At 37.8% G+C, this 25876-nt stretch overlaps 1 protein-coding gene across 1 annotated transcript; it reads right to left on the bottom strand.

Moving 5' to 3' along the window:
- Positions 1-9605: 9605 nt before the first annotated feature.
- On the bottom strand, positions 9606-25876 carry lurap1 (leucine rich adaptor protein 1). Its single transcript, XM_015355685.2, has 2 exons — positions 25016-25876; positions 9606-15654 (listed from the first exon to the last, which is right to left on the bottom strand). The coding sequence occupies exons 1-2, from the start codon at positions 25226-25228 to the stop codon at positions 14905-14907; spliced, it is 963 nt and encodes a 320-aa protein (XP_015211171.1). The 5' UTR covers positions 25229-25876; the 3' UTR covers positions 9606-14904.

Raw genomic sequence — 25876 nt, forward strand, 5'->3', positions numbered from 1 at the left:
CATTAGAACTGTGTTGCTTGGAGTCCTGTCAGTGTCAGCATATGTTTTATTAATTCCAGAAAGCTGCTTTCTAGATGAAGAGTTGAGTCATGGAGACATTTTCGCATTAGGTATCTCAAGCATGAAAAAGCTTTACATATTGTGATAAAATAAGTGAGGTATCTTAGCTGATTTATCTCCAAAGCAAACACATGCCCGTCACCATCTGGAAATGATCAAGTTCCCCAGCCAAGCATGCAAAACCGCCGAGCTCACAGTGCTGTGTGCAAATAGGGGCTGCATGCTCCATCAGCTCTCCAATTTCACTGATATTATGCTTTGTGGTTTGCTAAGGAATAATGACCATCATGAGAGACTCATAGCTGAGGAACAATACGTTGACAGACAGAAAGTAATATTTAATACTGTTTTTGATCTGTGTTTAATGTGAAAACTAAAGATTAGTGATTTTAAAAATGTATTATGATAAAACACCAATATTTCTAGCAATGACATATGCAGTATGCATTGGCCTAAAAGCACGGATTTCAGTCTAGCACAGTAATTAAGGGCCAGGAGCTAGTTGGCAACTACAGTTCTGTTGGCTTTTCAGTGATTCAAATTCATCCAGGATGAAAGCATTTACTAATCACTTTTTTGCAGTGCAACGTCTCTCAAAAGATATCTCCGCTCTGTCAAAAATCATCTTAAAAGTACTGCCTTACAAAAGCAGCTTTATTAACTTCCTGTGATTAACATGCCAGTGCTTCAGTATGTCTGTGTTGAAAGCATGTAATTTCTGCCTTTGTTCCACTAACAACTCTTAAAGCATAACAAACCTGAGCATGAAGTAGCTCTGAACTTGACCCAGGATAAATTAAACTGAGCTCTTATATCTCCCTTCTGGTCCCTTCCTTTCCCTTAGATATCGCACATACTGTATTATCTAGGTTACATTCCCCTATATTATAGCAATTTGTTTCCAAAACCGCAATCACTACACTTCAAAGACCTTATTAAGAGTAAGCAATGAACTTTGTGGAAATCCTTCTACAGTACATACTTGATAGCAATTATTATTTTATCTTGTTTCTAAACTGACAATTTGGGAAATAGTGCATGGTGGTGACAAAAGTATTAATTTCTGAGAGTGAAGAATTGTAGACTGTATGTTAGGACCAGCAGAAGTTTACAATTACTGCTAAACAAAATGTTTAAAATTTAAAATTAAAATCCATATTTCTCTGGGCTAGTCATCAAGGTGACCCCTTGAGGTGGTGATGTTTAGAAACAGTCTTGGTGGAAATTAAAACACTCTGAAAGTAGTCATTGTTGGGTAAATAATGGAGTAACATTTGCTGTAAATTATTTTTTGTGAACAAAAAACAGTATTTCTCACAATAATTCAGTGTTAGACAAAGACTGTTTGTCTTTGACTAATTGGATGAAAGAGGCACTGAGTTGCCCAATTTTTAACGAAGCAACAAAAACAGAATGAATAGCGAAATCTGTTCAGCATAGTGGATGCTCGCTTTAGAATTTTTAGAGCCCACTTGCATAGGTATGTTCAATGGGATTACAGCAAAGCACGCCTTACCTTTTACTTGCACACTGTTCTATCCAGCTCTGTATACAGTTTCTCTCACGGAGCAATGTGAAGAGATTTTGCAATGGATCCTGTGCACCTGAATGTGTTACTGTCAACTGTAGAGAAAACTAATAATTCCTTTCTTTCATAGTCTTTTGTGCTTTGTTGATTTAGAAAAAGGTCCAATATGCTTATAGGTAAAATTTCCGATCTTTTCAATCAACCAAAACTACTGATTCTCTATTATATTGACAATGTACAAATTACCCACAAACCTCCTCCACATCTCCCAAGAGCATCTTAGATCATACAACAGTGATAATAACAAATACCAAACAACTACTTATTATATCTTTGCAATCATGCTTTACATTCTTACAAAAATGAAAATACCACAGTTCTGTAAAAAAAGGAAGAATAACTGACATCTTTCAGTTTGCGTCATCAATCTTAACTTGTTACAGCATAAACTGGCATAATTAAAATCCCCTCAGTGAACACAAAGCTGATTACAGATTTGAGGCAAAAAGACTTATCTTTCTTCTTATGCTATTTCTGCTTTTCAAAAGGTTTAGAATGAAAAAAACATTTTTTTTTAAAAAAAAGCATAATTTTCTGACCACATATAACGCATAACACAACCACATGTCTCTGTTTTTGAGTTAGGGTTTTTGTTAGCAGCAGCAACAGCAACACCAACAACTAAACCATTATTTACAGTTTTTAGGGAATGAGTGCAATATAACAGAGTAACTGTTCTAAGTGAGCACATTCTTTTATAAACCCAAAACTCATGTCTTCACTTGGAGCATCAATCATTACATCATAAAATATCTACAGTAGCTTGAAAGTTAACTGTTTTGGGCATTTGCTTTTTCTTGCTTTATAAGATACAGTACATCTTTTATATTTTTCTAATTATTGTCCTGTAACTAAAATGACTTATACTGCATGCAGTATGTTAGCTCATTTATTGACTTCCCAAAGCCGTGTATTACTGAATATTGTTAATAATATTTCCATCCCCCCATTTTCTAACCATTTTAGCCAATATGGAGTTGTGGGGGGCCATGATATGATTTCTGATTGCTTTTCAATAAACTCAAAGTGCTATACAATGACACACCTGTAAGACACAAAAAAACAAAAGTAAAAAGGGAAAAATTCCACCCACTGTAAGTGAAACTAAATTGTAAGTTGTAATTGTAATTGTAAAAGTGTAAGTAAAAACTAAATTGTGCATCAAGACATTCAGTGAAAACTGAGTTCTTTAAACTCAGAGCAGTGGCTAGAAGGATCTACGCCTGTGGCTGGAAGGTTGCTGGTTCAAATTCTGCAGCTGGTAGAGGAATCCTACTCCATTGAGCCCCTGAGCAAGGCCCTTAACCCCAGCAGTTTCAGAGGTGCTGTACAATGGCTGACCCTGTAATCTGACCCCAAGCTTCTCTCCCTGTCTGTGTGTCTGTGTCTCATGGAGAGCAAGCTGGGGTATGTGAAAAGATGAATTCCTAATGCAAGAAATTGTATAGGGCTAATAAAGTGATGTTATGTTATGTTGTTAAATGGAGACACAGTGCATTGGTGCCTCACAGTGGTCACCAGTGGTCAGTTCCTGGGGTGCATTTAACTTGTATTTTATCCCCAATTATTTGTGGGTTTCCTGCAGGTACTCCAGTTTCCTCCCACAGTCCAAACACATGTTGGCAGGCCATCTCTGTGAAAAGCTGGCTCTGGTGTGAGTGTGTGTATGTTTGCATCTGTGTGTGCTCATCAATGACTTGCGTCCCATCCAGGGTGTATCCTGCCTTACAAATGTTGCTTGACAGATAAGGCTCTGGCCCCCCAAAGACCCTGTACTGCATAAGCAGATTAGAAAATGAATGGATGGAAAGTTGTGTAAATTAGTTATAAAATTTACAGTCAAAGAGTCTGTAATGAGTTCAAAAGACAGATATCTCCTGAACATAGCACATATTGTATGGAATCCAATAGGCGGTTGACAGAGTAAGAAGGCCTGAATCATAAGGTCTTATATTAATAGCTGGACTGTATTCATGTACTCATAAGCATGAGCAGGAGAGCCATGAAGAACTTTGGGAGTTTAACAATTTAATTTAAAATTTTATTGTAGATTATTGCTGGACATAGTGTTCTCGTAAACATTAAACATAGGCAGGAGCCAACATCCTGCTGAAAAAAACAAAGCTTTCAAACTAAGATTGTATTTTATTGTAAGATAGTATGTGTATTAGACTATTTGAAATGCAACTGTATTCAAACCTCTCTTACTGTTAAAATCATCATGTGCTCTTTAGCGTAAATAAAAGCCACTATAAAAATACTTAGATATGCGATTAGGAAATTCGGTTATTTTGAATTGCATCTAGGTTGAAGATTAGACTTCTTTTAAAAATTGCTTTAATTATACCTGTTATACCTATACCTGTACATACTTACTGTATGGGATAAAGATAACAGTGGATATGGTGCATTGCAGTTTCCTTTAAATTGTACTGTAGACTGCTGCTGGGCATTGAGTTCTCATTATCATTAAACATGGGCAGAAACCAACATCCTGCTGAAAAGCTTTTGCTAAGATTAAATATTATGTCTTGCTACTGTAACACTGATAAATCACAGAGTACTTAGTTTTCACTGTGACTTTACAATAAATATCCAAATCCAGTATGTGTGCAAATTCAAAACAACAGAAAATTTTAAAAAAGCTCTGTAAAAAAGCTGAAAATCAGAATGCAATGCTAAAAACTCTTGTTACTTTTTCAAAATCCTCATTTACACTTGAGAGTAAATAAGTCCTCTCTGAAGTACTAAAGTTGATAATAAACCTTTTCTGATGCTTAGTAACACATTAGCTGCAGAAACCTGCACATACTGAAGCCTATTCAGTGCCTCCAGTAAGGGAGTTGTTAAAGTAATTTACTCATGATGAAATAAAGGCATACATCAATATATCAGCATAAAATATGAAGTGCAATGATCTTAGCCAAGCAACGGTACACATGCATAAGAAAGCTATCCTTCATGATCTGTCCAAAATGTGCATCAGATGAAGTATGCATTACCAAATGATGCTTTTATTTCAGGACTTTCAACAACAAAGCTGAAGTTTGCAATTCTGAAAAGCTGATGTTCTGTTACATCCATATCTTAAGATCGGACAGACTCCTGTAAAGTGCAGAAAGTTGTATTTGATGTGGTCTGCAAAGAAACCTGAGTGCCAGCAGCATACAGTAGCAATCCAAGTCCTACACAATACCACCCATCCTTAAGTAATATGATACTGTAGCTTCCTATGATTAACAGCATCAAAAGCTGGACTTTTGGAGAGAAAAAGGCAAGAGAAGAATATTATGTGACCTGGAGTCAGAAACCAACAGGAGGTCATTAACTACCTTAACAAAGACTGTTCCCTGTGATGTGGTCCAGTCTGAACTTTGAATGAAAAGGTTCAAAGAGCTCATTAGACACAGGATGAAAATGTACAGTAGTTCCCACCAGACATTTAGGCCTACAGGAACAAGACTGCGGATTAATTGATGATGCAAGTAACAAATGAACAAAAAGTTAAGAAACTAATTTGACTAGGGGCATACAGTAGGTATATGATCCAGATAGTAGTTCTCATTTTAGTTACCAGTTCAGTTACAAAGGCAGCATCCACTGATTATTGAAATTGTGAATATAGTTGTGAAAGAAATACAAGAATGTGTTACATTTTTCTGCCAAGGGTGGAGAAACAGAATTATTAGCTGGTACCAACACTGATAACGGAGAGGGGAACTAGTGTGACTCACATTAATAAAATTGGAATAAAAAGAGTATTTGGCTGCCTTAAGGGCATCTTTGTGGACCTGTTCATGTTGTGCATAAGCCTGTAGATTAAGAGTCACCACTGCCTTCCTCAACACATGCTTCTACTTTGTTTTTGTACCATGAATGAACAGAGAATTTCAAAACAAAACTCAAGTTAACATGCATGCTAGGATTACCGCAATAATAATGCGTTTGTCGCAGAAAACGACAATATTGTTCCATCAAGGGAACCCATTTGAGTTACTGTTTAAAAGTTATAAAAGCAATGCAAGGCTTTTTGTCACGCCCGGTACACCTAGAGGGTGCTTTACTTCTTTCCTGTTCCTAGTTCCCTGTGATTATTCATGTCTTTCTGGTGTGTCTTGTTGTGTAGCCTATTTACTTCCTGCTTCTGGTCTGCTCCTCATTCAGCACTGAGGTTTAGATGTCCTGAGATCTGCCTAGCACCAGGTCACTCCTGTCCATGGCCTGAGGGCATAGGTTTCTATATGGCATTTCCTGAACAGCTGAGCCCAGGCAAATCCCTGTCTTGCCACTACGCATAGGGTCTATTTTTGGTCTCTTGCCATTCCACGGTTTGTCCTTTTTTACATCTCTGACACTCTTGGCCTTGTCTTCCAGTAAAGGCTGGAGGCAAATTCAAATCCATATCAAAAAGTGACTGCTTGCTCTTCTTATCTTCCTTGCCATTTGTTAAATATTCCTGTTGATTAATTATTGAGTATAGATGCTCATTTAGTGTATATTAAGTAGTAAGAGGAAGTTAAATTCACAATATATGAGACTCACTTTAAACTAATTATAAGGTGAATTTAGAAGATTTAATTGCCTACAAAAAACTTTTCTCATTACTTTGTCTTATTTTGATTCAGTGTTGTACAGTCTTTTAGTCTTTTTAAAGTCTTTTAGCTCATTGTAAATGAGAAAATGTCCTTAACTATTATCTTAATTAGTTATCTGGTTAAATAAAGGTTAAAATAGAGATTCCTACTGTAGTATACAGATGTCTCTAGAGCAAGGAAACAATGTACAGTATCTGTGTTGAGTGGTTATTATTCTGAGGATGACTCATAGAGGGTCACAATGTTGCAGACTGGATAATCATTCACAGCCCTGTGCAAGGCTCACTCCACTCCCACACACTCACGACTGGAGCAGAACTGCCTCCTACAAGAAAGCGCAGCTGGAGCAACATAAAGGAACTTTCTCAGGAAAAAAACAGCTAATTGAAGGTCAAACAGAAAAAAACAACAGCAATCACACTTCAAAAAATTGAAATGAGGAAAGACAAGAAAAATAAAAATAAAGGGAAAAAGAAGAAGGGGGGGAGGAGAGACTTAATGTGCATATTAATATTAATAAAAATAAAAGTAAGGTTTAGCATTGGTCATTAAATGTTGAAGACAGATTTTAAGAAATGAATCATGCACACTTTAATCCACAATGAGATGTTTAAAGTCTACTTATATTTAATAAACAGGGGAATCAATGACCAGAAATCCAGCTGTGTAAACTCTGTCAATGGGGTGCTCATTTCACTGTATATTACACAAGACTGAGGGAAACAAGCACAGCTGGAGACTAAGACCTTTGTTTTTTATCAATTACATTTCTCAGGCTCAAGAGATTGCGGATATGTCCTATATAGACTATATAAACAATGACTGCAGGACAATTGTCAAAAGAATGAAGCTAAAATGATGGCAAATGCAGTCTGCTCGATTAGCAGTTGAAATAGAAATGCTCTCAGTAACAGAGAAGTGTAAGACAGCAATTCAACTGTTACTTTTCAAAAATGGATTACAGTAAAGCCTTCTGCTTGATTACCATTTATAAACTCAGTCCACAATGGGTATCTGTTCAGCACTGGACAAAATCTAGAAAGCTTTCTGTGATAACATTTAATTTTCATAGATTACTGCACTCGTTAGTTTAAACCGAGATTTGGTATTATACTTCTTTTTCAGAAACACGGTTTTGGTTAACTTTTTTCCAGCAACAAATGCTGTACTGTCCTACTGTATGTGGTGTTCAAACGTTCAGTCCCATAAGTGGTTATTTCCAGTAACGAGTTGCCTGTCATTGCATCTCTATTTATTTAAAAGTTTTCAAGTTGTTTCGAAATTCTTAAGGAGCTGCAATTGAACTGTCAATTTGACCATCTAAGGTTTCTAGTTGGCTCACACTCACTGCGTTTCAGCTTATGACAAAAGTATGCTGAAGTCATCACTGAATCAGGCCTTTACTTCTGTTGGGTGGAATATAATATTGGGCTTAGATTCCTTAATGCTATGAAGATTTTCCCTTACCACCACTACCATGAAAATATTTTTTGCAGCCAACCTACTTAATTACAATTTAAATCATGATACAAGTACTAATAAAGTGATCGAATATACTGTACAGTGGGACTCACAGGCTCGATAGGCTAAATGTTATTTTGGAACAAGCAGATGAATTTCATCACAAACTCCTGAGTAGTCCAACAGCTGGACCTGAATACTGTTCCTCCATAACTCCAGACAAAGAAAGGGAGACCCACCCGGGCTTGTGGCAAGAGCGCAAATGACAATAATTACCTAATCCTGCTTAGGTGAGATGCACTCTGTCAAGTCCAACACAGACAACAGGGAGAATTTACAACATTAGCAATCTCTGCAAGTACTGTAGATGGTGTTGGTTGTGGTGATGTGGACCAGGCTACTAAAACAGGCAACACCAACTGTTCCCAGGAACACCTTTGCCTTTCTGCTTAGGTATGATATGAGTTCTAGCACACAAGACTTTTGTATTGGCTACTGAGAAACGCTGATACAGGAAGTTGGGTATCTTTGGCCTTCCCTTTTGGGTCAAGGTCAGAAACATTGGATGAATGCATGTATTGTAGTGTTCCTGGGTTTTCTAAAAACTATGTACTGTATGTGTGTTCATAACAAGGGATGGAAGACAGGAAAGCAAACTGAGATGGGACTTCTTAGAGCAGTGCTCACTATCAGCTACTGTAGCAGCTACTGTATATCACCCTGCAACTCACAACTAGTAACCCATTGAAGCTAAGCAGGTCTGAGCCTGGTCAGTACCTGGATGGGAGACCTCTTGGGAAAACCTAAGGTTGCTGCTGGAAGCGGTGTTAGTGGGGCCAGCAGGGGGTGCTCACCCTGCAGCCTATGTGGTCCTAATGCCACAGCATAGTGACAGGGAAACTATACTGTTAAAAGGCACCGTCCTTCTGATGATACATAAAACCGAGGTCCTGACTCTCTGTGGACATTAAAAATCCCAGGGTGTTTTTCGAAAAGAGTAGGGGTGTAATCCTGGAATCCTGGCCACATTTTCCATTGGCCTCCTAATATTTCATTACTCTGCTCTCCCCCCCACTAATAGCTGATGTGAGGTGAGTGTTCTGGCGCATTATGGCTCCTGTCGCATCATACAGGTGGATTCTGCACATTGGTGGTGGTGGAGGAGAGTCCCCATTACCTGTAAAGTGCTTTGAGTGGAGTGTCCACAAAAGCATTATATATAGTATGTTTAAGCAAATGTTATTATTATATACATTGGAAAATGTCTTGGGTTTTGTGACATCTCCAAAGAAAAAAGTTTTAAGTTTGAAATGGCTCACCAAAATTGTTTTTATACAATAGGCTTTAAAGTTGTTTTGGCTTAGATTCACTCTTTGCTCCTACCCATCAAAATACTTGACTTGAAGCCAGGGTATCCCAAATGAATTCGCAGAGAATGTGTAGGAGAGCTGAAGGCTGCTGAAATTCAGTGCTAGAGAGATAATACCCTCATTTGAAAATGTACATCTATAGCATTCACATTCAGCTTTTATTCAGCATTAGAAACCTGACTTGTGCTTGTACTGTATTTTTATACCACAGATGTTAATGTTATACTTAATTCTTGAATGTAAGAGAGTAACTGATTCTGGAAAATTTGCATAGTGTCTTACAAAGAAGATGAATCAAATGTTTAATTCAAATGACTGTGTGTAATATCAATTATGGTTTAAGAGTATGGAACTGCTATTATAACTAAAACCTGTTTTAATTTATGTATCTATTCATGTTAGACATAACCTAGTTTTGGTATCATTAGCATTTTGATATTTTTTACATGGGTATTTACAATATACAGTTTTGGCATAATGTACTTCAGGTGGAATAAATCACTTGTGCGAAAGCACTACAAGATGAAAAAATGACATTTAAGTTATTCTTTTAATTATGATCATGAGCAAGCTATAGGGTTTTTATACAATGTACAAACTATTTAGAACAGTTGAACACTTCATAATAAGATATACATTTTATTACAAAAAATACTTTATATTCAGTCTGCAAACCATTGCTTTACAAACAACCATATTCTATAGCCAAAAAGAAACTCTAGTTGGCAGCAAGTCCAGTGCATTTTAGATTGTTTCAATGGCTTTTCTTCTAACCCAAACCCAAAGAACATTTAGTTTTGGCAAAGCCTATGTACTATTTCCATAACAATTGAAAAAAACAACTTTCCTCAAACTGGGAAGGAAGTCAAGTATTTTTTACCATCCCCTGCTTTCAGAAACAACACAACAGCAAATAAAAAACAGCTAAAGAGCTGCAAAAGAGAACAGTTGTTTTATTTCATTAGCAATCAAATTATTTCAGTCTCAGTCTGAACTCCTTATAGCATTATGACCTTACAGCTGCCATAACTTTAACATTTTTCTTTAAAAATAACATTGAGTACCACAATGCACATATATTACACAGTACATCCATTGGGTACAAAAACATATGCAACATAATCTCACTTACACCAAGAGTTCAATTCAAATTGTGCAGAACAATTAACAATCATTTGTGGGATAAATAAACTGTTCTGAGTTTGCATTTTTTTAGCTTCAATTATCAGTTAGCCAGGAAGCCCAAGACAAAGAAGGACACACAATGTTAAATCTTAAAACTTAAAAATAATACAAGCTGCAACCAAATTTTGAACAGAAACAGGAACCTTTAAAGTCAGATGAAAGTAACCTTTTTTTACAGTAATTACATACACGGTAGCTGAAAACTGAAGATAAAAAATAAGTTCAGCTTCATACAACCAATTAAAATCAACTGACTGTTTATATGCAGATACACATTTTATTAATTTGAAACAGACCTTGTTTTTTCTATCTTTTAAGATAAAGGAGGGGGTAAGTAATTTAGTAAAAGTAAAAGTTAATAATGTAAAAAGACAATATGAAACAAAATTCAAAATTATGGTTGCAGAAGTGTTAATTTATTTAGGTGCATAAAATTATCTTAATGAGCCACAGAATTAGTTCAGTGGCCTGGGTCTGTATGCAATAATAGTGGTGCACATGATTTCAGAATAAAAACACTTGTCTCTGTGAGGTTCCTTGTAGTGTAGTGAATTTCGAGCAAAGGTTCAACCCTAAAAACAAAAGAGTTTTTATAACATTTAAGGAATTAAATACTGAAATGTCCAGCTCAGGAGAAAAGTAGGAAAAATACCTACAGTAAGTCTCTAAAAATCCCTCTGAGCATTTTCCATTCATCAGGAAATGGAAGGTGCATTGTACCACATACACACTTCCAAGATTTCTCCAAACTCAAAACTCAAAAAGAAGGAAGCTGGTCAGGGATGCCACCATGAAGTCAGCAGTGACTTTGAAGGAACTACAATATTTAATGGCAAAGCATTTATGTGATACTAATAACGTGGCAAAACAGTTTATAGTCAGAATACAAAAATGGAAGATTTTGGTCTATATGCAAAGCAATATTTACTGTATGGCACAAACTTAGCACAGTGCATTCCTATCGTAAAGAATGAAGGCAGCATTAAGTTAATGGGCTGCTTCTCAACAGCAGGGACTTGTCAGGATTGAAGGAAAATGAATAGAGCAAAGGCAAATGCTAGAAGAAAACCTGCCTCTGTTGAAAGCATAAAGCATGGATGAAATTTCACCTTCCAGCTGGAATATGACACAAAGCACAGGGTAAGAGCTGCAGCTGAAAGTGAAAGTTCTTGAGTAATAACAGCAGAGTGAATGTCTTACATTTTCCAGAAAATCTGTGGAAAGACTTGAGCTTTGCAGTCCATAAGCAACCCAAGAGTAAACCTACCAGCAAAGTTGGACAAAAGCTGGTTCTCAAAATGTTGGTAGAGATTTACCCAAAAAGAATTGTGGCTGTATTTGCTGCCCAAGCTGCTTCCACCAAATTGAGAAAATTACGGGTCTGAATATTAATGCAATCAACATATTGTAACTAATTTTTTCTCTTTAGTTTTTTGCTGACATTTACTATAACATATCTTATTCTTAGAAGTCATCAGTTTGAGCACTCAGATTTTAAATAAGTAAAATAAGGAGGGGTCGGAATACTTTTGCAAGGTAGTGGATTTTGTGCAGCTCAGTTTTGGCACTGATATTTCCCCGAAATAGTTCAACTTTATTGTTTTCTCATGACAGTCCCTGCTTTACTATTCAGCTTAAAATCCTGGGACTAGTCTTAATGTCTGTTGGCACTCTGCGGCTCCTTCCAGAAAGCTGCAGCACGGGTTGAATTGGATCATTTAATTGAAGATTCGAGAGGACAGTACAAAGAGCAGCAGTAGCATAGTGGTTAGGGAACTGAGACTCCTAACCAGATCTAAAAAAAATTAAAAGACCAATCTGACAAAGAAATATAAGGGCTCACATGGGGTTATTGCAATGTGAAATTCAGTCGTTTGCTCATCTGAAATTTCAAGTAGTGTGCCACTCTTTACTGGATGAATGGGCTGGAGATAAAGTTGTGATGCTGTATCTCAGGTGGTACAGTAAATGTTAACTTGGTATATAAAACAAGATGTCATGTAAAAATATTCTATTGCATAGGTACAGTATGACCTCCAACCTTGTTCCTGGAGCATGCCAATCAAGTTATCCTTACAGTATATGTCAATTTAAATTACCTATAATTTAATGATTTGGAACACTTGTTCCAAGCTATGAATCAATTAAACAACTAATGAATGGAACACTGGTCCTTGAGGACTGAGAGATATTCTATTTTTTGTTCCAGATGAACTATAAAAGACTTTACTGAACACAAATTTTGGCATGTCATAAAAGGAGAACTCAAGAGACTTGCCAGGACAAGCCAGACAATAAAGCCAATCAAAGGAAAAATAGGTTTCCTTCCTTTGCTATCAAATCACCAGGAAGTCAATTAGATACCTTTTTTTCTCCCATTGTTGTAATGAACATTGTTGTAATGAACAGCTGTACACATATAAAGGGATTTTAGACATAATCAAACATTTCCAATTAGCATGTTTTCTCGGCATGCAGACTTGAGAAGTCACAGAATTAAAACAGTGTACCACACAATAATGTCTACCTCACTGCAAAATAAAATGCAGTTTGACAGTGAATCAGCAGTTAAAACAATCAAAATAGAAAACATGCCGAGTCAGAGATTACGTTGCTCAGGAAGGTCATAGGCACATACAGGCTTAAAGTGAAATATGTGGCTGCAAATAGGATGCATTATTTACAAGGCCTTTGAAGAGGATCACAAGATTCAATTCAACAAATGTGCAGCCTTGTAGGCTTTAAGCAAAATTCTTTTATATGATTTACACACATTTGTATAACACTAAAACAGAGGTCTGTAACCCTGATCCTGGAGTTCCGCAAATTATTTCAGGCAATATGATCTCTACATGATGTAATGTAATGTATTATATGCTAAATCAGTCCTTATAATTACATACAGGTACTGTAGTTCTTGATTTAGGCATTCTTAATTTGTGTGTTTTTGATTTAATGCACCTCAAGAATGTATACCACTTATTAATTTAGAAGTGCATGGTTCTCACTGTAACATGCACACTTGTGCACAGCCAACAACAGGCAACGTGTTTGATGTGTTTGTGACAATAAAAGCTGCATGTACTGTACCCTGCTGTGTGTAGAGATGAAAATCATCGCTCAGGTGACACACAGACAGGTGGTAGTCTTTGTCTCAGTTTTCTTCTGGCCAATGTTCATCTCCAATCAACTCATACTTACAGTACTAAATAAATCCAGAAAAAGTCTGCAGCGTCTTAGTCTGTACCTACTGTAATGTATAAAATCTTAAATAAAATTAATAAAATCCATAAAATCCTAAAATAAAAGTAAGCCAATATCTGGAAAAATCATAAAATAGAAATTCAATGCACATGCAAATGCAAAGAATTTATCAATAAAACAGTGTTAATAAAAAAGGCATGTAAAAGGTTCACAGAGTAAAAGGACTAAAGATGTGCAGTTCATATGTGTCTATGAGCACATGACAATGGTCTCCTCCTCACATTTTATATTAAATTGATAAACATTAACAAATAGTTTTAAAATTACTTTAAACACAACTATGCTACTACATCTTGATGATATGATACCCAGAACTAGTTAACCAAGAACACCCCCCCCCCCCCCCCCATTTATATGCACAATGATGGGACTTAATTCTTAACTTGAGTTTTTGATTTACATGACATTTTTCAGGCTCATATCTTAATTTTAAATGGAAAAATACCTGTATTCCTCTCTAATCTTTTACAATGTGATGTATAAAATGTGCACAGCTATGGCTCGCAAGACCAGGGTTGCAGAAAAACTGTGCTAACAAATATATATAAATTGACTTTACACCTAACTTTGCAGCAAACATCCATGACATCATATTAATTATCTATACAGGTACCTCCATAGAGTGATTAAAAATGTAATCTTGTAATAACTATGCATTGACAGCTAAACAGTTTTTTTTCTTTTTAAAGAAGTTAGATTTGCTTTATGCTAATGAATTCAGACATAAAAATATAAAAAGGATGCCCTGGAAAACCAAATACTCTTGCAGTCTTGATGAACTCCTTGGAAAACACCTCCTTATTAAGCAAATACTCACAAACAGGTGAAGCTGTGGTATGCTTCCAGCCCTGATTTTCATGTTTTAAAAAATACTGTATTCCATTTACCTGGCTGTATTTAAAAGGTGTCCTTCATTTGAGAAAAAAACAGCTACTGTATGTCAGTGCTTTGCTTTAGGACAATTAGAGCTGTCTTCTACATCTATACTTCATGTGGGGAAAGAGGCTGCCAGACTACGTTCCAGTCTCTGCGCCAGATTGCTTTTGATTTTGATATGTCTAATGTGCAAGGCAGACAATGCCATCTGCAAGAAGAATCACAGGCATGAAATCTGACAATGTCACAGTTATGTGTACAAATATATAATTACCTATATAGGCCTTCACATTAATTTTATCATCCCAAGGACAAACTGATTACTAGAGGTTGTATTAGAAAATTTTACATTTATTGAAAAAGATTATGGATACCAGATCTAACCGTGTGTTTCCAAAACCAGAAATTCAAATTATACCAGAAACTGCAGAATTGATATTGCCTGTGTGTGAGGGGTATTACTTGTGATCTATTATGGCTGCTTGCACATGTATCTGCATATTTCTCATAAGAAAGTCACATCATCCTGGGACTGCACCCAGCGCCAGTGGGCATCATACTCCATGTGGATTTTGCTGTTGAGTTTATACCCTTCTAAATCGATCTTCCCGTTCTTATAGGGCTTCAGCTTTGGACTGCTTTTGCTCAGCTTTTCTGCTAGACAGCTCCTGGTGGAGTTTATACCAGGCTGCTCCAGGCCATCTGCCTGCCTGTCCTGTGTGTTTTGTTTGTCTGGGTAGCTGTTGCCAACAGCCTGCTGCTGAAGATGAACAGGGTCAGTGGTGGTGGCAGCTCTCCTGAATTCTGCAGCTTTTGGACGCTCCAAGACTGCTTTGGTCCAGGGTTGCTCCTCTTTTGGGCGCTGCATTCTGAATTGCGGGGAGCTTGGACCCCCGGTCTGCCCCACATCCCATTGTGTCTCCATTGTGAGAGGGCCACCGGGGACCAGTGGAGTGGCACAGATCACAGACTCCGAGCTGGAGGGGCAATATTCATCCATTTCGTCAGCAAGGGTGTCCAGGTAGCTGCCAATGGAGATGTTGTCCAGCTTGTCATTGGGGTCCTGCAGGCTGTTCCAGCTTCCCCTCCAGGAGGTGTCTTGGCTCTCCACCAGGCTGTACTGGCTGCTGGTCAGACTGCTGCAGCGGCTAGTCAGGTTGCTCTTGTCCTCCAGGATCCACTTCACGGCCTCGATTCCCTCATGGACCGCCACCAGCTGCTGCAGGATCTTAACATCGATGGAGCGCAGGTAGGCCTAGAGAGAGGAAGGGTGATGCAGAGGAGGAGGAGAGGGAGGCAGTAAGAAGAAAAGGATACAAAGGGGGAGAAGCAGACAGAGGGAGAGCAAACACAAAGAAGCAGAAAAATTAGGAGAGAGTAATCAAGAGAAGGTAAGGGAGAAAGAGGTAGGGAAGGTTAATGAAAGGTAGGGAAAAGGAAAATGAGAGAAGAGAGAGAGGCATAAGTGGTTTGATTTTCATGAGACATAAAGATTTTCGAAAACACTGTTATACCTAATGTTCACTATACAAAAGCCATTGCTATTGTCTCACTGTGGACTATGCAGTACCTGTATCTGAAGCCATTGCTCCTTTCTTATCTAATCAGAACGAATATTAAGACCTATAAAGAAACAGTACAGTTCAGGCAGGAGAGCAAAAAAATGTTTTACATTTTACCAGAGAATAACAGTTCAAGAGAATGTGTACTTTCACCTCCGATAAAAAAGCTAAATCTCTGCAGCACTTGACAGCATGCTCCCACGTCCAAAGCCACCACTCAACAACTGTTCCAAAAATATACTGATCTTTGGATCCTAGTGGGTGATGTAGGATGTCTGCCAGTTTTTTTCACCTCTATTAGTTGCAGATTCATTACAACAAAATGCCACCTAGAGATTCACTATAGTGCTAAACACAGGTTGCAAATGGCTCCATTTAAGTCACAAAAAAGTGCTATTTAAGTAACATGCTTTCTCCATTTAACTAATTTCCTGTATTCAAGAATTGTAACACTTTTGCTTAGAATATTTAATAGGCCATGTTTCCAGCTGTCCTCAGCTGTGATAAACCCAAAGGGACAATCAATACTTCACTGACCCATGACCTATTGATTACTGTAGCACACACCTCCCAGCCCCTCACCCCAGTCCTTGTACTTCATTTTCTTTTATTTTAGTGTCCACATCTCTCTCTTATCTGGAGTTACAGTACAAATTATAAACAGAATATTTCTCTTCTACAGTTAATGCATCATTGCATTGCTGTAGCCATAAGCCATATCACCCAGCAACTCACAACTGGCAACCCACTGAAGCTAAGCAGGTGTGAGCCTGGCCAGTACCTCGATAAGAGACCTCCTCAGAAAAACTAAGGTTGCTACTGGAAGAGGTGTTAGTGGGGCCAGCAGGGGGCGCTCACCCTGCGGTCTTGTGGGTCCTAATGCCCCAGTATGGTGACGGGGACACTATACTGTAAACAGGCGCCGTCCTTCGGGTGAGACGTAAAACCGAGGTCCTGACTCTCTGTGGTCAATAAAAATCCCAGGGAGTTTCTCAAAAAGAGAAGAAAAGGTGTAACCCCGGCATCCTGGCCGAATTTCCCATTGGCCCTTACTAATCATGGCCTCCTTATAATCCTCATCTATGAATGGGCTTCATTACTCTGCTCTCCTCCCCACTAATAGCTGATGTGTGGTGAGCGTTCTGGCGCACTATGGCTGGCGTCATATCATCCAGGTGGATGCGGCACATTGGTGGTGGTGGAGGGGAGTCCCCATTACCTGTAAAGTGCTTTGAGTGGAATGTCCAGAAAAGCGCTATATAAGTGTAAGCAATTATTATCATCATGTGCAGTGTATGTTTCATATACAACCTTCTTAGCAAATAGCTTTCACAACTTGCAACAATTTCCTGAGTTACTATATTTTGCCAGAACAGATCATACAAGACATTATTAATATTAAACATAAAGAAAACCACAATTTAATATTCTCCAAATCAAGAAATAATACTGCAGGACTAACCTGGAGGCTTGAGACAGACAGCAGCACAAACCTAATTATAACCTCTAGTGATATTCTTTTAAGTCTGTTTGCTAATATGAAACATATCAAGAATATTCAATGAGGCAGGCTAGACAATTGGTCACACGCCATGAATTCTTTGAAGTGAAAAGGAAAACTCTGCAATGTGGTATGAAGACTAGTGCTGACAGCTCACAGGGTTCATTCTAGACCAGAGACACTTCTCTGTAGAGTTCTCTCCACATTAATGTGCATTTTCCCTAGGTGCTGGTTGATTTCCTATGCCTCTTTCTGTCTGGCTTGGTTAATTAATGTCTCTACATACAGTACTTTTGTGTTTATGACTGCCCTATGATGGACATACATCTCATTCAGTATTTAGCCCTGCATTGTACACTAAACTTTGAGGACAGGCTCTGGGATGCCTTAACACTTTCTGGGAATAATTGCCTTTTTAATAATGGATGGATGGAAAACTCTGTTTCAGATAAGGTTTCTGACTTCTTTTTTATTGGAAATAATTTCAAAAATAATTTTAAATAGCTGCACGTAAAGCTCATTTGGAGAAATAGATTTCAAAATTTATGATTCTTCTCAAAAACAGAAGGAAAGTAAAAGGGGGGAATGCACTCAGCAAAAACATCTCAAGAGTTTCTAGCAAATTTATGCTGATGCTCAAACTTTTCGGAAAAAACAGTGCAATTTACATGTAAATCAGACAGTATTCAGAGACAGCAGGATTTGAGCTGGCAGGGACAATAAGAGCAGAATGAGGTTCAGCACTAATGAGAGTGTCATAAATATTCCTGAGACCAATGTAGTGGCTTCTATTGATTTAACATCACTTTATTAACCCTTTACAATTTCTTGCATTAGGAATTATCTTTTCGCATACCCCAGCTTGCTCTCCATGAGACACACAGATAGGGAGAGAGCCTGAGGTCAGAGCGCAGGGTCTGCCATTGTACGGCGCCCTTGGAGCAGTTGGGGTTAAGGGCCTTGCTCAGGGGCTTAACAGAGTAGGATTCCTCTGCTGGCTGCAGGATTTCAACCTTCCAGCCACAGGCGCAGATCCTTAGCTACAGAGCCACCGCTCTGCATTTAAAGGTGGCAGCCATGCACTCAGGGAGTGCAGAGGGTGAGGGGGAAGGGGAACCTGGGGTTATTCTGAATGGGTCAGTGGGCCTTTGCCTTCCATGGATGAGAAAACTCAACCGCAATTACCACATATCATCTGGTTCATACAGATCTGTCTAATCACTCCATGCTTGTAACATTCATTTTCTCCTTGAAGAATGTTTGCACTCCAGTGGCCAGTCAACAGCTGTGCAATATGGATACAAAGTGATGTTGTGCTACAAGGCAGGGTGACGTGGATACGTATAATTTGGGGTACTCCACATCTAGTGTATAAGAAGTTGGTTACTGCAATGAAAGTGCCAACTCCTATGTTTCAAGTAATTAAAATAAACCCTCTGTCATGAAAGTAAAAATTCTACTGTAAAATTCATCCAAACATTGCAACTGACAATAGACTATTACTCTGAAACTTTCAAGAGCCAGCTTAGAGTATTCATCTAAGAAGTCTCACTCTCATTTAATCTGCAGAAAAAATAGCCGACTGCAAATTTAAAGCACAAAGTGGGCCACCAACATCATCATCCAGTTGTAAAATTTTAGAGAATGTTCAAAACCTGTCTTAGAGGTTTCTTCAGAAAAGCATCATTATTTCCAAGTTAGACAAAAAAAGATCCACAACAAATTTTAACTGGTAATGTATACTTTAAAGGCTTATCAATTATAATTGATGGTGATAATTTACATTATGAACATTAAAGGATATTTCCAAAGCAATCACAGTCTGGAGGTTCAGAAAAAGAAAATGCAAGATCAAGGTTAAATAATGATACTGAATTTGCAAACCCGAGGTGCTGATGCTGCCAAGACACTTCCTAATGGTCATCTAGACGTTGATGCAATGCAGCTTTTTCTACAGCACATTAAGCAGATTGTCAACATAGATTCTGCAATGCCTTTTAGTAATACGCACATCTAAGGAATTCTCTCATCATGAAAAATACGTTTTTTTTTTAAAATTTAGTCAGATTCATTAACGTAGAAACCTAAAATGAATGTCTTTGCTATTTTTAAGCAGCTCACTTTCTACTGCTGTGCTCCTATTTCATTATTAGCAAGTGGATTAGCAAGTTATTCGGTCATACTTATTTAGGAGGTGAAATATCATATTAGAAAGGTTCACTGATAAAATGCATTCAATGCAATTATGAAACAACTTGTTTTCCTAACCCAATGTGAAAATGACATTTGTCTATATCACAGAACCGGCTATCATAAGCTGTAGGCACAGGACTCCAGAGGTTTAGAAGACATTTCAATCACTGAACTTTAACCACTCTTATTATATTTAAAAAAAATCTTAAATTTATTCCCTAAACCAGCTCAATTTACAATTTTATACTACCTTCTATCCCACATTTTTTTTTTAAATCATGAGTAATGTACTGTCACTGCTCCAAGTCAGCAGCTCAACTTGATAACCCAGGAGGTGTCGGAGAAGTTTTGCCGAATATTACCCGATTAAAAGGATTAACACAAGCCAATCCTACCAGAATTACAATACAGAAAAGACACTGTAGAGTTGTCAGAGAGGCAATAGATAGGTCCCTCACCCTATGAGACCAGTTAAACTTTATTATTTGCTGCATCTTGCTTTACTGAATGTTGCACAAAAATATTTCTGAAACACTACACTGAAATGTGTGATAATAAGTTTAAGTTCAATTCTCTTAATTTTGTACATTTGTTTACAAAGATGCTGTTGTTTTGTTGTTTCACTAAATGACATAACCTTTTGGATCTCACTGTGAAGTACTCCTGGGGCAAGACAGACATTTGTTGCATCAATAACTGTAGTTGAGAAATAAGACTTGTCTGAATAAAGGAATGTAAATATTTGCTTAAACTAATAACAGCTGTCCTCAAAGTAACCTTTCCACGACCTTCCTAGAGTTCACAATGGGGAATGAACAAGATTGAAAAAGCTTTAGAACTCCATGCTACAGCCTGTCTAAATGCACATTTTGTGTAATGTGCACAAAAAATTGCACTTTAATATACCTAATTGCTCTATACATGTGGCACTGCAGTCACCTCTCTGCTCAGTCTTTGTCGGTTTTTGTGTTTTTGTTATTTACACAGTTTATAGTAGTTGATTAAAAACTGTACATTTATGACAATTATGGTTGGGATATTTCTCACGTTTGTAGGACTATTTTGCTGACCTGGAGAAGCTTCATAGAGCTGGTACTGGGCCAATCAGGAAGAATACAATACAGTCAGGATTTTCTCCCATTGTGCCGATACTCAAACGTGTCATTCTACCAAGACGGCACCATACTGTAAATATTTTGATTTTGACGTGGATAATGACTAGGAAAAAGAAGAAAGGTGGTGTGTACCAAAGACCTCTACCTTCTATTATCCTGGCTAATATGAAATCACTCAGGAGTAAAACAGACAAGCTAGAGGCCAATGCCAAATTCCTATATGAGTACAGAGATGCCTGCTTGTTGGCAATAAGAGCAGGATGTGGAAATCGACGGCTTTGGAGCATCTACTACAAGGTGGAGATGTTTGTACATAAATAAATGTTACACTGCAACACTGTGAGACTGAGAAACTGAGAGAAAGTGTCTAAGATCCTTACCTCAAATTCTCATCAATCTCACTGCGTCCATTTTACCACCCTAGAGATTTTTCTCAAATTTGTGTGACTGTGTGGTCATTCATCTAAATGGCCAAACGATTAGGGTGGTGGAGAAAATTACCCAGACTGTTTCACTCAAGACACATAAATTTACAGATTACACTGTTATTGTTAGTTTGTTTGGAAGCAGATGAATGGTGCCATGGCCCACTGCAGATGGACTTGCCATTTGGTGCGAGTAGAACTATTTACAGCTGAATGTGTCATGTCCACCCCAGCTCCAGGACTACTTGGCAGGCTTAGGTTACTGTGACTCTCCTGTCAATGCCGGTTACCATGGACGCATAATCAGACTGAGTCTGTTCACCTGTGTGCTATTATTAGCACCCCAGTCCTAGATAGTGCAGGTTACTTAAGGTCAGGTCAGACTGCACTGTCAGCTGTTCCTGTTCTCCAGTTCCTGTGATCCTGATTTCCTGTATTCCCTAGTTCCTGGTTGAAACCTCTGTTCCCCTGCTCTTAAATTTCTGAATTTTATTCCTGTGTTCCCCGACCCATACCTTGTGTGGATTCCCAAACTGCCCTGTCCAGACCAGCTCCAGGACCCCTCACCTGTGTCTGTGGCTTCCTCTCTGTTTCCTTGGTTAGACTCCGCCTGTTCCTGTTACCACATCTTTTGGATTTTCCCCTAGTGCTTTAGAGAGTGTTCAGTTCAAACTCTCAGCTTTTAACCCGCACCTGCATGACCATGACTAGAAAAGCACCGCTTGGCAGCAACCCATCTGCCTGTGTGCTCTTCATAGCCAGTCACACGCATAGTGCTCAGCCCGGCCCTAGTGCACCTGGTTTGCTCTATATCTCCCTCCTACTGCAATGTTCGCCTTGCATTTGGGTTCCTCCCACAACACAGGTCTGTCTCTCCCAGCCACCAGAATGTCGAACATAACAGATTGTCTCTAAGACCAAAGACATGGCAAGTGATTTCAGAAAAAGCCCTAAGTCCTCCACTCAAACCTGCACCAGGGGTGAAAAATTTGAAGATGGTAGAGATATATAAGTATTTGGAAACAGTTCTAGACTGCAAGGTAACTTTTGAGGCAAATGTTGTATTTTGATTCTATTTTCACAAAGGGCAACAGGATCTATTTTTCATAAGGAAGCTTAAAAGTTTTAAGGTTGATAATTCATTGTTGATCATGTTTTATCAGTCTTTTAATGAATCCCTGATTTGCTGAATCTGAGAAGTAAGATACTGGGGAGTGATGGGAAGATCACTGATGCTGATCTTCCAGTCCTATCCCACATCTATCATTTCCGAGTTTTGCATAAAGCATATTCCATCCTAGACGACCCTTACACCCTATTTTATAACAAATTCCAGTTACTCCCCTCAGAAAGCAGGTACAGAATTCCCAATTTAAAAACAAACAAGCTTAGGTTCTAGCTAATACCCATGGCTATAACCTTGCTCAACAGATGATTCTTTTGTGTATGTATATGTGTACTGTTTGTATTTCTTTATATTGTCTGCTGCTTGGGGATACTAAAAATTATCTTCAAATCTGCCCCATCATAAGTGAACAGAGAAAGTAACACTAAGAAAACATGATCAGAAGATAATTATTGCAATTTAAACTATTTCCCCTCACTTACATTCTTAAAAACCAGCTCTCTGAATACAAGCTCTTTCAATGGAAATCAAACACTAAATCCTGACATTTACAAAGCAATCCCACTGCTCTCTCAGTAACTGTCAAGTTTTGAGCACTGGAGTGACCCCTCAAACTCAGCCAATGTATCTATTTGTGATGTCAGCACTTCAGGAAATTCCTCAACTGCAAAAACGAAAGATGAGCAGGCAGCCCATTGCTGAGTTTTCTGCCTTGAGAGTGTGTGTTTGTCTGACTTCTGGGCTGTAATCCTTCGGAGTAATGGATACAAATGGCCAGAAAATCATCCTGGCAGACATACAATTTAAATGGTATAAACCTTTCGGCTTTTGTAATGTATTCACAGTCTGTGCATTTTAGACAGAAGAGGTTTCATTTAACAAAAATAAAATGCAAAAAAAAACCTCCTAGACAAAAAGATGCTAAAATATTTTACCTTCTTGTTAAATGTGTTTATTTATATACAGTATAGTCATGCAAAGGTAAACATTTTTCAATTTTCCACTCTTTTTGTATGTTTTTGTTTCTTTATGTAGAAACTTAGTTTCTTATTAACTTTCAGACACATTACTTTTAATTACCAATTAATCCTGACAGATTAGTATTTTGCAGTATAAACTGTATGCTCTTAGCTTCATGGATGTGTACAGAAAAACAAAAGATGTTGTAAGGAGCACCTGACAGTGAGTCAATTAGATTTAATTCTGAGGTACTACTATACCTTAATTCAATAAATTGGCAACTCGTCTTGAGATGTTAATTAATAAATGACAAGTTGTTAAAACAGAAGATGCAAGATATTGGAAGTGTTGAGACTGGCTGTTCCATATACATAAATTGCAATTACTGATTGTGTCAGATGTCTAAGACCTTTTCACAACAGTGTGTAAAGATTTAAATTTGATTTCAGCACTCACTTGCTATATCAAACTATAACTAGCCATACATTTAAAGAGGATTAGAAATACAGTATGACTCCCTATAAAATATTATTCCCAAATTCACTCATATTGCCATTTACAATTTTAGGGCTTTCCCTGATGCTATAAAAACTGATTAATAAAACATGATACATAAAACACAGTTATGCTTCCTTAATAAACTGGTCTCTGCATCTCTGAATATATTTAATGGATACTTTTCACACATAGTGCTCTTTCACAGCAATTTGTAATGGGCGGTCTTATAGTGTTCTATATTACAACTTTGTGACGAAATTCCCATGGTTTTTGTGTCTTGATAATTGCAAAAGCAACTGTAACACTCTTATTTCACCATAATTGCTTTCCACATTTGAGTTAATTGCTCTGCACGTCACCTGAATATATAGCATCTCTTGTGAAATTTACAATCTGTGTGATTGTCTGGTATGGAGATCACTTCTAAAGGGATTCACTTCAAAGTGTAATGCACTTAAACGCATTGAAACAGGATTCTGAGTGGTCTCTATCATGGGACAACACTCTACACACAGTGTATCATCATCTACAGTATGTCTTGAGCCTCACCAGCTCTTTGTCTTTGATTTTGTTTTCACAGTCACAAGGTTATGTTTTTAAAACGTGTTGCCAAAAGCAGGTGTGACAACCAAAACTGTCCATTTTATTATAAATGACATAATATATAAACCATATCTTGAGAACTGAACTAGATTATCCAGAGTTCAAATCTTAAAATCCTAAAATCAGTCAATCTATGAGTCATCTGCCTTATGTTCTATTAGAATACCTTCCAACCCTCTAGTTGTGTCAATGACTTGCATTTGTGAGATAAGTGTAAAGATAGTTTGGAGAAAAAAGAAACAAAATGCCAAAGCCTTACATAACATATGGTAACAACTGTAGGTAATCATCCACCCACAACTCAGACAGGTCCCCAGACAACAATATATTAAAAATCGACTTCATTGCCCAGCAAAGGGTTATTAGTTGACTAATAGATGCATATACACAATTTGTTTAATTCAGGAAACTATTAACTTGATGTCGCTCAGAGTTTATTGGTTATGTTCGTATTTTTAATATGACCCTCGTATTAGATGAAGGTTATGGCTTGGGTTAAATCTAGACCCCCCCCCCGATCATCTTCCTTCCTTGTACTGTAGGTTAAAAACGTGTTATTGGCAATGCAGAGAAAGATTGAGATAATATTGATCTACGCGCAACACAAAAAAATGAATACAAATCCCCTCTTACCATTTCGAGTTTTAAATCCCTGATTTTTTCAGCCAGGCCCTTCTTCCCCGATTCTCGGTCCATGCTCTCCGATGTACTTAACTTGCCGTCTGCGAGATGCAAAGTCGAGTCTTCCCGCATCCATCTGAGCAGTCCATCCGGCGTTTTCCTCCCAATTTTAATTTCCAGATCTTTCAAATCTGGCAAGGACTCACTAACGCTAGCTTCATCCATCTTATTGCCCGATTAATTTATTAATATAATTCGGTGCTAAAAAACTACACAAACCTATGTAGTCCGAGTGTGTACAGTACCTCGCATGCAAAATAATGATAAAATAATTCACGCTGGCTTTTAGCTGCCGTGGAGCAGAGGACCAACCATCAATGAGTAAGTAGCATCTACAATATAGCATTAACACTAGTGCATCCCCTATAGTAAAAACCTAACGCTGGCGACTATTTCATTTGGATACTGCAAACACAGTAGTTTTCAATTTGACAAACGAGCCTCCATTTTCATCTAAACTCTGAAGAGTCCGCATGCCGACTTTTTATTTTTTTATCTTAACGTTTAAATGTTTAATATTGTGCCTCTGTTAAAATAACCCGTTGACAAGAGCAGTCCATTATCCTTAAAAAATCAATCTATGTAAACACTGGATACATAGTGTACCAATTGAAAATCTCCAGTCAAAACGGATCTAAAACTTGTTTAAGTGACTTTGTCGTAAAGGCCAGCACAATTACTTAATATTTCCTTTCTTCTTTCATATAGATATGCACAGTTTGTAAAGCCGAAATTGTCAAATTATACACTTTCTACCCAGATACACTAATACAGATTCCACCTGCATGGACTGAGCCGCTGCAGAAAAACAAC

This window comes from Lepisosteus oculatus, chromosome 9 (genome assembly GCF_040954835.1).
Source record: "Lepisosteus oculatus isolate fLepOcu1 chromosome 9, fLepOcu1.hap2, whole genome shotgun sequence".
Taxonomy (NCBI): domain Eukaryota; kingdom Metazoa; phylum Chordata; class Actinopteri; order Semionotiformes; family Lepisosteidae; genus Lepisosteus; species Lepisosteus oculatus.